The sequence below is a fragment of the Pongo pygmaeus genome, chromosome 14 (assembly GCF_028885625.2).
Source record: "Pongo pygmaeus isolate AG05252 chromosome 14, NHGRI_mPonPyg2-v2.0_pri, whole genome shotgun sequence".
NCBI classification, from domain to species: Eukaryota; Metazoa; Chordata; class Mammalia; order Primates; family Hominidae; genus Pongo; species Pongo pygmaeus.
The window spans coordinates 47458809-47474675 of NC_072387.2; the positions used below are offsets into that span (position 1 = coordinate 47458809).

Below are 15867 nucleotides of genomic sequence, written 5' to 3' on the forward strand. Positions count from 1 at the left end.
GCTCTAAAGTAAAGAGGATTTTGTAAGTATAGTATGCTCAAAATAATGCACTGTCTTAAGGATTTCTGGTACATAGCCTTTGTTGCCAATGAAGGTAATTAGAAACAACTATTTAATAGATCCAAAATTAAGTGAGGGGAAAATAGTGTTATAAAATGCTGTCATTTCCTCTTCTCGATTACTCAAAATCTTCAGTTAAGCGAAAAGAGAAAATGGCTTGTACAAAGTTAGGCCCACTTAGTTAACACTGAGTCGTGTTGATAGATGTAATTTTATTGTTTTAGGTCCTAAACCTAGTGCAGTCCTATGTGACCCTTCGAGTCCCTCTGTATGTTTCCTACGTGTTCCATTCCCCCGTGGGGGTAGGAGGCTGGCAGCATTTTGACTTGAAGTCAGAGCTTCGTCTAACTTTTGTGTACGACACTGCCATCTTGTGGAATGATGGAATAGGCAGCCCCCCAGAGGCTGAACTTCAAGGTGAGTTCAGAAGACTTGAAACATTCTATAGTTTTGTAACCTATTTAAACTATCTAAGAGGATTTTTTTTTGCCATTGTTAAAAGTAGTACTAGCAAATTTCAGTATATTTTCATTTTCTATTCTATAATAAGATAATTTCACCTTTTTCATCAAAAAACTCTTTAAATCATATTAGGGCTTTAAATTTTGTGTAATATGTGATTATTAAATATAACTTTATATATTTCATGGATATTTTATCCTTGCGATCTATTTTAGGTGATTATGTGTTACATAACACAACATATATATTTTTCTGAATTCTAGAAAATGGATAGAGGAAGCTCCAATGAAAGCAAGAAATGACCAAGGGAAAAAGTTACACATTTTTATTTCTGAAAAAAAGAGGTGCATTTAAATTAAATACAAATTATGGCCTGAATTCTAGTCATGACTCTACAACTAACTAGCTGTGAGATCTCAATCATATTGCTTAACCTTTCTGGGACTTAACTTTTTCTGAATGATAGACAAAACTTCTAATATTGCTTTCTGATTTAAAATTCTATTACTCTGGGATACTTTAGCTGAATGTCTGCGAACTCTGATTGTGAATGCCACTAGTTCAAGTTCGCAAGCATTTGCAAAACTTGGTTTCAATCTCCATGTTAGACTCATAGTTCGAAGCCCACAAGCATCAATCTAATAAATCCATTAGTAGAATGAGCGCTTTTTCTTTTTCAGACATGTATTACTGTTCTGATTCCACAAACATCCATAGTGTCATGCCAGTACTGCATTTTACTAGCCAGCAGGAAAACAGAGTTAATAGTGCACCTCAAATGTAAATCTACTCTCTTAAGTGGATTAAAACCTATTTATGCTCTGTTCATTTTGTTGTCTTTTTTTCTCCATGTTTCATTTTGAATAGTTTCTATTTTAGGGCTATGTGGCAGGTAATATGATCACCCTGAATTATGATTCCAAATTATTTCAAATGTTTTAAGTCCATGTCTTGTTCTAGAAGACGTATAATTAAGTTAATCTTAATGAGGATTTTTCTGTGGTTCCCAACCTCCACATAGGATCTCTTGTTTCCTTCTGATTTCTGGAGCCAAATTTTATCAAACTGCTAAATTTCTTGGGAAAGCTTCAGAGGTTTCTTTAAGTCTATAAAATTAGGAATAATTCTGGATAACTCAAACCTATTTCTATTTACATGTCCAAATCTCCATCATTTTGACAATTTTGTCATGCCTCTCAATTTACAGCTTCACTTTTGTAAACTCAGATTTTTAAAAAAAACTTGGTCTATTGTAAGTAATCTGTGTATTTCATAGTGACTTCACTCATGTTACTTAATAATTCATTTTGGCTCCCTTTTCTGCTTAGAAAAGAAAATGAAGGTACTTCTGCCTCCGTTATTCAGAATTCTTCTGATAATACCCTTTGCCCAGAATGCTTAAAGACAAGTCAAACCTGAATTAATTTTTGGAAGGAATCTGTACATAAGGGGTCTGTGGCTACATATATTTTCATTCTTGGTACTCTCCCCATTATAGGTTCTCTCTATCCGACCAGCATGCGCATCGGTGATGAGGGGCGCTTGGCCGTGCACTTCAAGACAGAGGCTCAGTTCCATGGCTTATTTGTGCTGTCACATCCCGGTAAGCCCCGTTCTCTTTTAACAACCACTCCTCCCACAAAAAGGAGATTTTCCATCTTCACACATTTCAGCGTGCTTCGCTGTTACCACCGAAGCCCTTAATCTCAAATGATTTGTACATGTGCGATTATCTCCATGAGAGCTTCATAATTGTTCAGCTTCACCTCGTAATCCACAAAATTATCATTATGCAGACTTTCAGAGAAAATGCAAAATAATTAGAGTAAAATTAAAAGGAAGCCCTATTGAGTTCATTTTAAGTAAAGTTTTCCTTAAAGAGCATAGGAATAATCATTTCTTTCTCTGCTTTGCTTCCATTGTGCAAATTGAATTGCAGATGATTCATTCAGCAAGCACTACTCTTTTCACAGCTTTTTCCTAGGTACTGTGAGAAACCTTTTAATAGGGTCAGAGGAGGTACTTCACTTTCATATTTAAGTTTTGGACATGTTAATTATGTTTAATAAGTATTGGCTATGCAATTTTACTAACTGTGATGCACTGTGCTTTGAATAACAATAAGGCAGCAGTCGATAAAGTCCCACGTCTAACTTCATTTGTTTTTTGTTTATTTTTAACAAGGGACATTTCATTAGAAAGAGCTTATTTTCTATTTGACTCTCCATATTACCAGTTTAGTAACATGGAGAATCAAATAAAAAATAAGCTATTTTTCTGCCAGCTTATGTTAGATTGGGAAAGGGAAAATAGTTCACTCAACATCTTTATAGCCTTTCTTTTTCTGGACTTGAACTCTAACAAAAGAGAATAGGCCTGAATAATTAGAAAGAGAAAGAGGCTTCATTGTATTTTTATGGAACTGAGCTACAAGAAAGAAAGAATCCAAAAAAATCATTTTGCTTTATTGTATTTGACAGTTCTGGAAAATGAGGATTTTCTGGTCTATACAGTTTTCTTCTACGTGCCTACCTTTCTAATAAACCGAATCTTTGTGTAGCCATGATTGCAGGCAATCTAAGTAAAATTAGACTCCATTCATAAATTGGGTTTGCCCAGCTGTGTGGATACTAACAGACTATTTTAAGTTCAGTTCATAACTTCAGTGCACAATAAATGCATTCACATCACCCTTTATTGTGCTTCTGTGACTCCCCAGAAAGTAGCTCTGAACAATTTGAGCATTTCTGTACAATTATCTTTTGACAAAACTATAGAGCAGAAACAGTACTGAAGTAGGAATCAGAAAGTCACATCCTAGCTGTGTGATCTTTGAAAAGTCAGATAGTCACTCACAGCCCAGTTTCTTCATCTGCCAGGGGAGGGTAATTATACCAACCATGACTGCTTTGCAGCCTTCTTATAAAAACAGAAGCAAATAATGTATGATAGTTTATTTTGAAAACTCTAAACTGTTATGCACTCTTTTAATTGAACCACTATATCATTATTATCATTACTGGCACTTTCCTAGCATCCTTTACAAGCTCAGTGATCATGTCAGCTGATCATCCAGGCCTGACATTTTCCCTCCGCCTCATAAGGAGTGAACCAACCTATAACCAGCCAGTACAGCAATGGAGCTTTGTCTCTGACTTTGCAGTAAGTGACTAAGACTCTTAATTAATTTTCTTCTGCTGCTGCCATCTGATCACATCTCAGATTTTTAAATGTAATATATCATTATCTTCCCCTCAAAGGTACGTGACTACTCAGGGACCTATACTGTGAAGCTGGTGCCATGCACTGCCCCATCACATCAGGAATACCGCCTGCCAGTCACCTGCAACCCCAGAGAACCAGTCACCTTTCACCTTGACATCCGATTCCAACAGGTGTGGCTTATAGAATTATTATCTCATGACTTGGAGAATCCCACTTTGTTTTTCATTTATTAGTAAAAAAAAAAAAAAGAAGTATCCACACATGAATGACTTTAATACTTGCATGCTGAAAAGAAAAGAAATCAGTTAAGGAAGCAAGGGATAAAAGAATGAGGAAAGATTTGCCCTTTATCTGTTGTTAGTACAGGATGTAAAATTCAGAGTTTAAATGTATGCAATGGTTATTTTTTTCTTATCTGATCTTATCTTGTCTCCTCCTGAAGTTTGCTGTCTTGGAGATTTGAGAATTTTCCCCACACTTCTGCATTTCTTTTCTTGTTCTTCTCTAAAGAGAATGAAATCCCATAGCTCAAACCACCTCAAAGTACCTAATTGCCATTATGTATTATAAAAAATGTGATGACAGCTTTTTTTCAAGAATTTATACTATTGGCCTTCTACTGATGATGGTATTTACAAGTCCTTTATATACCCCTAATAAACCAGTGGAAATGAGCTCAAGCAATGCTATTTAGTCCCATTCAAAAAATGACTTGACCCCACCAGTTTTGCCTTCTCAAGGACAAAAGCACTGTTACAACTCTCTAAGTTGGCTTGGTAGGGTGTGAAAATTGCGGTGCAGTGTTTAGTGTTCTACAGTCAGTGTATGGTGAATGTAGGTATCTGTGAACAGTATGTTTGTGCACAATCAGAACCACCGATGCATAAAAGGACTTTTACCTTTGGTTTTAGGTCAGTGATCCAGTGGCTGCTGAGTTTAGCTTGAACACCCAAATGTACCTGCTCTCTAAGAAGAGTCTCTGGTTGTCTGATGGATCCATGGGATTCGGGCAAGAGAGTGATGTTGCTTTTGCAGAAGGTATCACTTTACAAATGAGAGGGATGCTCTGTTTGTCATGTATATCTTTTGTGCTTCGCTTTTTGGGGATTGTGTTTGAGGGAGAAATTATAGCTTCTTTTATGGTTTTGAGAATGTAACTAGGTCTTTACCCACTCTGGCTGGTGTGGGAAGTCATTGCGATTGGGTATATGTGACTGGGTATCTTTTTTTTCTGAGGAAGCTAATCTCTAGCTGTCTTACCTAAGTGACTTTTGGAACAAGTCTAGATGATTTTCTTGAATTTTTTTTTCAATCTGTGTAAACTTAAATGCTGCAGCTACATGAGACTGTAAATGCCTCTCAGGCAAAGATTGTGCCTGCCTTACTCAATGGTTTATATTCAGCACCCAGCACACATACCTAGCAAAAATACCTGGCACTCATGGTAGGGGTTCAATAATAGTTATGAAATAAAGAATTGAACACCAGGGGGTTTCATTAAACCCTCTTTCAGAAACAAATAAAGTTAATTAGGCTTTGTATTGATACTTTCTTAGTGTTATTCTATACTGTATCAGTATATATCTTATCAACTTATTTTTGTAAGCTAGACTTGAACCACAATGGGATATTATTAATGTCAAATTATAGGCCAGATCTTTGAAATTACTCACACTAGTGGCTGAGCATCTGAGACTCAATAAATCTTTAGTCACTTGTGGTTAGTCTGCAAAGTGGTCTTACGTGAGGCCTGAGAATGTACCAGATCTTGAAGCTCATACAAACAGGCCTTCAACATTTGATAATAGATGAGGGTGGCAAGGAAATAATCTCTGTGTCCTCATTGTCATAACCTGTTTACAGTGTCACATTGATATACCTTATCACATAACAAAAATAACATTTCCACCTATTTCAGGTGATATAATTTACGGTCGTGTCATGGTGGATCCTGTCCAGAACCTGGGTGACTCCTTTTACTGCAGCATTGAGAAGGTGTTTCTATGCACTGGAGCTGATGGCTATGTTCCCAAGTATAGTCCAACGAATGCAGAATATGGCTGCTTAGCCGACTCTCCTTCACTTTTATATAGATTTAAGATTGTGGTAAGTGCTTTGACCCAAAAAATGAGCTAGATAGATTTTTCAAAGTTCTCCCTCCTTGTCTTATATTTAAAAACAAGGCTGAGCACAGTGGCCACACTATAGTCCCTGCACTTTGGGAGGCCAAGGTAGAAGGATCGCTTGAAGCCAGGATTTCAAGACCAGCCTGGGAAACATAGTGAGATCCCATCTCTACAAAAAATTTTAAAAAATTAGCCAAGCATCGTGGCACATGCCTGGGGTCCCAGCTACTTGGGAGGCTGAGGTGGGAAGATTGCTTAAGTCAGGAAGTTCAATCTATGATCATGCTACTGCACTCTAGCCTGGGTGACAGAGAAGGTCTCCATCTCCTAAAAAAATAGAAAAACAAACAAAATGATCATTTTTAGTAAACCAAATGGTGACATTTTATAGTAATTTGTACTTGCACAAAACAAATAGGGAAACATGCTGTCCTGGCAAAAGCTGTGGCATTATCTACAGCAATCACCACTTTCCTTACTGCTTAAAGGACAAAGCTCAGCCAGAGACACAAGCGACCAGTTTTGGAAATGTCCTATTTAATGCCAAACTAGCAGTGGATGACCCTGAAGCCATTCTCTTAGTGAATCAGCCTGGATCTGATGGATTTAAAGTCGACTCAACACCACTCTTTCAGGTAGGCCAAAAACAAGCTTATTTGTAATAGCTGTGTACCCACATGAAAGTTACAGAACATTTGTATGCCTCAGATGTTTCATAAGTAAATAGCAGTAATAGTAATATTGCATACAGTTAATGGGAACATTGAACAAGATATGGCATATAAACCACATAGCCCCATACTGGGCATATGGTGAGCACTCCATAAATCCAGCTTTTATTATTTTTGTTAGCAATATATCTGGCTTTCATAGCTTTTATCACTTTTATTAATATATTAATATTATTTTAAGATTATGTGTAATGAAGAGTCTTATTTAGCCCAGAATATAAATCTGTATCTGACAGTTGAGTAATCTGCTTTTCTTATTCAAAACTTCCTTCCTGCTGACTTTTCACGAATATCTTAATTAGAGTGATCTTGTGTGAACTGCTGAACTCAGGAAAGCAATTGTGCACAGCTCCACTCTCAAAGATTTCAGAAAACAAGATACAAATTCCCAACTCAGGGATCAAAGGTGGAGGGGGACACAGGCAGCCACCACAACACTGAGCAGACAAATGCCACAAATTTCAAGAGGTGCTTACACTGTAAATCTCTGCCGGAGCAAGTGCAGCTTTTAGGATATTTACTGAAAATTAACCAGACAGGATGGCCTGGAGAAATGTGTTATGTTCATTCAACCTAAGGAAGGAATCTTAAGAAAGCATGTTTGTCATTCTGAACCTTTTCAAACAAGAAGTTGAAATATGATATGTTCTATTTTTATTTTTGCCATTAAATCTCAAAGCATCTGACCTTTCTAAATCTTGCATGCTTCAAAGACTCATCAGAAAATTCATCCTTTTCCAAAGCCCCAGAAAAGCTTGAAAATTGATTTTTTTCCCCTATAGTCTTATATGCAATAAGCAGCAAGTCACAGTGAAAAGAGTCCTGGGGTTCTGAAGATTTGAGCTGTACTCCTGCCTCTGCCACTAACTGGTTGAGTAACATTGGGAAACTCACTTAACTGCTGCATATTCTTATTTACTCATTTTTTTTAATGAATAAGCTAGACTGTATAATCTATTAATAGTTCTTTAGAACTCTCCCATTCTATGACAACTAGTACCAAATATTCACTCCCTTAAGAGTTGCACGGAATACATCATAGAGTGCTTTGCACAGAGCCTTGCACCTAGTACTCATTCAAAAATATTAAGTAAGCTAATTCTGCAGACTAAAATAAATCATTTATTAATAACTCTGCCATTAATTTCTCTTGCAAAGAGTCATGGATTCGGTTAACATGGTATCTAGTATTTCCTAACAAATAGAGTTATGCTTTCTAGGTCGCTCTGGGCCGAGAATGGTATATACATACGATCTATACAGTGAGATCGAAAGACAATGCCAATAGAGGTATTGGCAAAAGAAGTGTGGAGTACCATTCTCTGATGAGTCAAGGAAAGCCCCAATCCACCACCAACAGCCGAAAGAAGAGAGAGATCAGGAGCACACCCTCGCTGGCATGGGAGATTGGTGCTGAAAACAATCGAGGAACAAACATCCAGCACATTGCCCTGGACCGCACCAAAAGGCAGATACCCCATGGGAGAGTACCTCCAGATGGCATCCTTCCCTGGGAGCTCAACAGCCCCAGTTCTGCAGTCAGCTTGATCACTGTGGTGGGAGGCACCACGGTAGGGTTACTCACCATCTGCCTCACTGTCATTGCAGTGCTGATGTGCAGAGGTAAGGAAAGTTTCAGGGGGAAGGATGCCCCAAAAGGCTCCAGCAGCAGCGAGCCCATGGTGCCCCCACAGAGCCATCACAATGACAGCTCAGAAGTTTGATGACCACAGGTGGAATTCAACCTTTTCCTTATGTGCCTCAGAAAAGATCACAATGGAAGCTTAAATACTTCTGGTAAACCATAGAGAATGGAGGACGGCTGTGATGAAGCTGCTCAGAGAATATGACTGTATTAATGTAGTTTGATTTGAATTCTCCATACTCTTTTATGCATCAAAGGACAAATTAAGACATCTTTCCTCTTGCCCCGAAGGCAGCAACAACGTACTCACATGTACACAGAGCCATGGATACATGGTGAGGAATGTACTCCTCATTTTAGACATATTCTCTATGCAGTGGAGATAAATCTATTAAAAGGTGCTAACAGACTCTCTTACAAGTGTAAGAGGAATCTACTGTTGCTATGTTAGTGTGAATGTTGAAGGTGCAATTATCACATTGTTTATTCATTGTATAACAGATTATTACTAGAAAGGTTTTCGTTGCTAGTCTGGAAAACTGGTAAACACACTGTTTATTATGACAAGTTTTCAAATAGGTGAAGACAGTGTAGAATTATGACCGGGGTGGCCCAAACCACAAATCAACTGATCTACTACTTGGGAGACAGTGGAAAGAAAGATAGAGGGAAGGAAGTTGACTCACTTGAATTTGAATTGCTTCTCATTCTCATCAGACTCTCCTTGTTTTGTTTGCATATTTAATTTTAAATTAAACCAAAGAATATGTTAATTCTGAAAGAGATTTTTAAGAGATACTGCTCTGTTTTGGCATATAGTGAGTAATGGTAGAGCTCTTGCATGGTAATATGCCTTATTGGTGCTCAACATTTGTGGGAAATTAGAGGGTTGGTGAGATTTTGGTGATGAATAAATGCCATAGAGTTAGAGTCACTACAAGACAATGTTCTCTAAGAACTGAGCCTAGATGTTTGCAGTATTGAACCCATAAATGATAATGAGAAACATTATTACAGATGGTGAAGGGAGAAAGTGGTATTTATTAATATAATGTGTATAATCAGACTGCCTCTTATACATACTTTATAGAATAAAAGAACATTTTGACAGATGAGGTTATCCCTCAGAGTAGCATAATCACACAATAACATTTAGAACTTAAATTGGCTACAGGACATTTTATTAGCTTTCTATTCAGCATCTGGTCCAAAGGATGGGACTCTGCAATTATCGTTCCAGAAATGGTCTTGGAGGTGGCCAGAATCATTGACCATATTTTTATTTGATTCAAGAAGACATCACTCCGGCATCCCCAGTTCAGTGAACTGGTACAGTGTGGTCCCTCTCAATATTTAAAAATATAATTTGTAATAGCGCTTACCACTCACCTCACAAAGCCAAGGAACTTGAGTGAGCTTCCTTGGCAAGCCTCCCATTGCCTTTCTGCATCAATGTGTTCGTTACCAAATAGCAGAAATTTCACTTAGAAGGGGAAAACTGCAGGCTTCCAAAAGCTAGTAAACATGTTTCAAAGAAAAATAAGGTCAGGAGAAAAAGAATAATGCCTACAGATTATCCTTCAGATGCTGGCTAGAACCTCCTTTGACTTCTAGCCGTAAGCTGGCCACATTGGACGTCTTGGTCACTGCAGAATTTTAAAAGGCAAGCTTCTCATAACAGATGTGCACATCTTAATTTGGTATCTGTAAGTATCAACCATTTCTTGATCAAGATAAGGAAGCAACACTGATACTGAGAGAGAGGTCATATGTCCAATGGTTGCCTTTCTTCTTTTAGGCAGCTCTGCACTTCATGTTCAGTTTTTTAAAAATAGACTGTAGTATCCTTTCATTGGAGAATTTACAAAAATATCACCTACAGCTCAAAAGTCCCACTAATGGCTTATACAAACAGAAAGTACTGTGTAGCCCAGGAGTTTATTTAGCAAGATAAATAGTGGTAATGTCTTAATCATTCCCCTTTCCTTTGCTTTACCTTCTGGCAGATGCTTAGCTACTTCTGTGGCTACCTCATAATTTGTATGGGAATGAACATGAATTAGGGAACTTCAAATAGTGCATAGACTTTTCACTACTTACCATTGGGTTCAATTGATGTAGACTGTTAGAGCAAGTATACTCAATCAACTTGCTGATATTTTAGTAGTTAACGGCTTGCGAGCCTATCGTGCAATTTGGAGTGTGTCAATGAATATAGCAATCGGTGAAGCATTACTGTACAAAGTCTGTTTTGAGGCTTTGGGTCAGGCTGGTTTTATACCAAATTTCACTCTACAATGCATATTCTAATGAGGCTACTGTATATAAATTGGAGAGCTTATAAAATGCGAACATTTCTATCCTATCCTACCAAATATTTATCCTTCTCTGTCCTCTATTCTCTTACTCTCCTCTCTCCCTTTCGCCTTCCCTTTATTCCCTTGAAAAAAGAGAATCTGTGGGAAGTAGGCAGATATAGCTTTTTAAAATATAAAGTACTTGGGATTTTTGCATTGTTTTTCTTAATATCTATTTACTAAGGATGTAATTTAATATATGTTAATTATTTTTTGAAACTCTTGTTAGTGGGAAGAATATGGTAAATTTTTTGTTAAATGAAATAGACCCTTATGTTTAGCATTTTGTTTTTAGAGAACTATTCTGGTACTATCAGAATAAATACATAAAATAACTTCCCATAGAGAACAGGATATAGCAATAATAGCTCCTTAGATACTCAGTGGCTTCTGACTCCAATCAAGGTCTTGTTGATATTATATAGTAAAAATAAAACCAAAAATAAATATTATACAAGTGGCTCTTCTAAGCATATGAATCATGAAACACTGAAATATGAATTTTAATGATGATCTTATTTATTCCCATTTTTGCCCTTAGTTAACATTTACTGGTGCTCACCTAGGATTGGCTATTCTGAGAGATTGCATAGAAACCAAGCTCCACTTCCTGTCCTTGGGAAGGTTATAACTGAATGCAGCTCTTTATTTGGACTAAAGTGTCAGGATTTGCATTAGATTCTCTCCAGAACCAAAAACACAACAGTCATTATCTGTGAACCACAATTTAAAAATCTTTCTAGAATAACAACAGCAGACTCCACTCTTGTTTGTCTAAAAGAGCCCTACTGGTTATGGATCATTCTGATGACAGATTTATACAAAATGATTCAAACCAGTAACTTAGTAAAATTGACCTTCACAAACCCTTACTGGGGGAGTGCCTTGTAGAGCTGTGGGTGGCACTGCATATTCTTTTCCTCTTAGTAAAAGACAGGCCCACTTTATTCCAAGAATAACACTTAGCACATAAACTCTTCTTCCAGCTCGTTCGCAGCATTAGCACCTTCTGAATTCCACCCTCTCAGAAGAATCCACAGTGTTTGAACAATATGCATAAAGGTCAGCTAGCATCCTGCTGCCAAGCCACTGCATAGCATTTGTGATAAGAAGGACCAACTCTAGGCTCAATATGAAGGGATTTAGTTCTGTTAGCAGCAAAAAAGCTTCATCAAGTCATCTTACCTCTAATTCTTTTCCAGTGTGCCAACTCCAAAGTCGACATTAAAAATGTAAATGGACCTGTGTAAATATCACAGAGAGCTTTTCCTTATACATCTCAATGCTGAGAGTTAAAATATTCCCAGGTTAAAATTTTTTTCAAGTACCAATAATAGAGCTAAATACAATGACATTTGATTTTAAAACTGGATATTTTATTTCTGCTTTTTGAAAATACTTATTCAGTATTGACTTGGAAGCCAATTCGGTCCTTTAATAAGTAAAGAAAATAATATGTTTAAAAATGTAAATGTTTTACAAATTTGAAACTTTCATAATTGTATTAATCAGAAAACAAGCACATTGCCATTCTTTGAAACTCATGTTTCTAGACATGACAGCAGTAATAAAAGGATGAAAACAAGTGTCTTCACTAAGCGTATGGCCAATAAATTGGACCCAAACGTTCAATCTGTTCAGTTTACCAAGGTTCAGAAATATGTAATTTAGCAGGAAACTATAAATACCAGTGCTATCACAGCCACACATACACACACACAGACATAAAATAACCAAACATCTCATTTCTAGGAAAGAGATAACACTAAAGGCATCATAGTTTTAACTGAAATACTTTATATGAAGTTTTACAAAAAGGTCAACAGAAAGCTCATTTGTGAAAACATACTCTCATGGGAGCTTCTTTAACATTAGTTCAGAGGTTAATATATTTCCTGGAGGTATTTTCCTAGAATTGATTGCACTATTGCATGGTAATAACATTTAATTTTTAAGGAAACATTATATATAGGTTCAAATTATCCCTTAATGTTGATTTCTCCCCTTTTCCATATGTTTTGATACTAAGAAACAAAATGCTTTGAGATTTTGGTAACTATTTTGATTTTGATGAAACATTTTAAAATAGAAGGACATGATATTTTTCTATAGTTTCCATCAGGAAGAGTACATCAGAAACTTCTCCATAAGGAAAGAAAACTGACTCTCTCTTGAACTAGTGTTGATAAAATACACTGTCTTTCTTAATTTTATTTTATTAGGAGAAAAATCAGTATATTAAATTTGCAAACTTTTGAACAGCAGTAATAGGTCCTTAGACACTCGGTATCTTTCTTCCTTATCTTTCAAGCACATTTAATTTCTTTCCCCTGGTATTTGTTTGCTTTGTGTTTTTTCAATATTTTGTTTGCTAAAGAACAATAACAACAACAAAGCTTGTCCAGCCCTGACACCTACTTTTGCTTTTTTTCTTTCTTTCTTTTAATTTGTTGAACTATAGGTTTCTTTCTCTGAGATGTATTTTTCATTCTTCCAATAATGCTCTCTTTTTCATTTCAAAACCATTACCACTTTCAATATGTAATTAACATCCTCATTCATCAGAAAGCTGGTAAGTCCACATAGCATTTGTGCAGTATCCCTTCTGTGTAAAATTTTAAGGCTTTCAGATGAAAGAAAAAAGAACTTCCTGCAAAAGATCAAAAACATCATACTAAATAAAATGATGACAATATGCGCCTTGATTTTTCTCTCAATGGATGTTCAACATTGACATTTAAGATGTAAAAAAATTACGTTGATGGTTTAATTAAGAATAATAAGTCAAAGATCACATGTATGTAGTTCTTTTGGATGACTGAATACCTTAAAATGAACTAAATAACTGAAATAGATTGTTAAAATGTTAACAGCATTGAAGTTTTTTAAATTCTAATTATTAAATGTACAATGTTATTTTACTATGCCAAATGTTGCTTACACTGATTACATGATTGTCACAGTTTAAGTGAATTTCTACTACGGAGCTTTATTTTTCCCAATGTTTGGATCATCCTCTCAGATGAGAATTGTCAGTATTGCACCTCAAAAAAGAAGAAAAAATAAGAATGTAAGTTTTTAAAAGCTAGCATTAAAAGTAAAGAGCAGTACAATAAAAATCACTTAAAATAGAGAAAGGCAACTACCGAGTAAGAAGAAAAGATAATTTCTGTAAAAGCTAAATTTATGCACATTACAAAAAGTTCTCAAATCAGTCTTCCATTGTGACTTCAGGAATTCAAATGCAAGTTGTTGGCAAAATATATATACACACACACACACACACACACACACATACACACACATATATGTACATACATATATATATATATATATTTTTTTTTTTTTTTTTTTTTGGAGACAGAGTTTCACTCTTGTTGCCCAGGCTGGAGTGCAATGGAACGATCTCGGCTCACCTCAACCTCCGCCTCCTGGGTTCAAGTGATTCTCCTGCCTCAACCGCCTGAGTAGCTGGGATTACAGGTGCCCACTACCATGCCTGGCTAGTTTTTGTATTTTTAGTAGAGACGGGGTTTCTCCGTGTTGGTCAGGCTGATCTCGAACTCCCAACCTCAGATGATCCGCCTGCCTCCACCTCCCAAAGTACTGGAATTACAATGGCATGAGCCACCACAAGATATTTTTAAAGCCCATTTGTCTATAAAAGAAAACTCCTGGACAAGGAGCTTTGTGTTTTATAATTGTATTACATGCCTGCTTCCTTACCAAGTGCCCTCCATAACACTAAGTAAATTTATATTTATCTAGCCTCTGAGTGACATATCTGTGTGTAATGGAATTATTTGCAGAATTTAATAGCCTTTTTTATTTTCCCATGAGAATTTTTCAAAAACTATCAGGGTCTAGTTTTATCGTACATTTACTAAGTTACTACATATTGGTGGATATTGACGTTTATTCCTGGGAATCTAATTTTGCAAACAATTTGGAGCCATTCAATCATAAATTCATGTCAACAATAAGTCTTGCTGCCACTTGTGTTTCATAACTACACTTGCTTTCCTTCAAAATATATCAAGTGTGTAATATGAATAAAGCCCATATAAATATAAATGTTCAAATGGCCAAGTTATTCTGGTGCATTCTGTAACTTAATTTTTTGTGCTAAAATCACAGATTCCCATAGTCTACAATGAATGTCAGTTATTTTCTTTCTGGTTCTGGAGCCTTAAACTTAGTTCTCTGGACTGGGACCTGTGCTTCCACTGCCACTCATACTGATGGTAAAACTTTGCCTCTCCCCAGTAGAATCCACCTGCAGGGTCCTGGCATCTGCCCACTAGTTATAAAGAGTGTAGCCAGAGGCTCATCAGGGGCAAATGTGTATTTTAAGGAAACAACGTATTTGGACTAACTAATTATTTGTCCCAGGAAGCAGTGTGACTAGACTTTGCTATAGTTAGGAACTCCTGCCCAGTGCACTGATGAGGATGAATTAACTAATCTGGTCTTTATGCCAACGTAGTCTGGTCGCCTCCGTTAATGACCAATTGATTTGTTATAAGGTCATATTTTTAACATGAGGCCACCACTGTTTAATACCAAAAGGAAATGCAAAGACAGCTTGTTTAAGACATTGAAGAATATCCCAAGAAAAGGACAAAATACAAAAAAGAAGGTGAAGTGGAAGAAAAATAATTGCTATGTCAAAGATCTTCTAGCACGTTCAGGACTGGGGAGAGAAAAATGGCTGTGTTGTAAGAGAAAGTTTGTGACCAGTAACAGAAAAGTGCAGCTCAACCAATCTTCACCATGGAAGAAAAAAACATGGGTAGACCTTTCATTGTGATATCTAAGGCAGGAGTCATAAGGCAGGGTAAACTGGTTTAGGATTGGCTAGTTTGAATACTTCCAGCAGTCTCTAGGGCATAGGGACAGTCTCTAGTTGTCTGGTACCTAGTTCTGGGGTGCTTAGCTGGTGTGGTGAAGAAATGTCCAAGCTGCTAGGGACAGGGCCTGGCCTTCAGGAAGCCTCAGGAAGGGAACCAGAGAAGGAAAGAGTCATGATTCAGTCCCTCAAGGATATTGATGGTGAGAGAAAAAGCCACACCCAGAGGCACCCAATTTAAGGGAAAACCCACAAATCAGACTTGGTCAAGGTAGACCTGTCTAGGAAAACAGACTCATCAGGAAGAGAGGCAGGGCGATCTGGAACTATACTCTATTGATTCCTCCCTACCCTTCAACCAAGCCAGTAAACTTCCCTCTAAAAACCTTGGCAGTCATCTTTGAAAGTCTTA

At 36.8% G+C, this 15867-nt stretch overlaps 1 protein-coding gene across 1 annotated transcript in view; it reads left to right on the top strand.

The window, feature by feature from the left end:
• FREM2 (FRAS1 related extracellular matrix 2) overlaps nucleotides 1-14680 on the top strand; it is a 208632-nt gene extending 193952 nt beyond the window's left edge. Inside the window, exons 17-24 of the mRNA XM_054446945.2 lie at nucleotides 285-477; nucleotides 2021-2125; nucleotides 3557-3684; nucleotides 3783-3917; nucleotides 4659-4785; nucleotides 5666-5853; nucleotides 6362-6508; nucleotides 7825-14680. Coding sequence (XP_054302920.2) covers nucleotides 285-477; nucleotides 2021-2125; nucleotides 3557-3684; nucleotides 3783-3917; nucleotides 4659-4785; nucleotides 5666-5853; nucleotides 6362-6508; nucleotides 7825-8328 — 1527 coding nt within the window. The 3' untranslated portion in view covers nucleotides 8329-14680. The remainder of the gene's footprint in view (nucleotides 1-284; nucleotides 478-2020; nucleotides 2126-3556; nucleotides 3685-3782; nucleotides 3918-4658; nucleotides 4786-5665; nucleotides 5854-6361; nucleotides 6509-7824) is intronic.
• Nucleotides 14681-15867: the final 1187 nt, after the last annotated feature.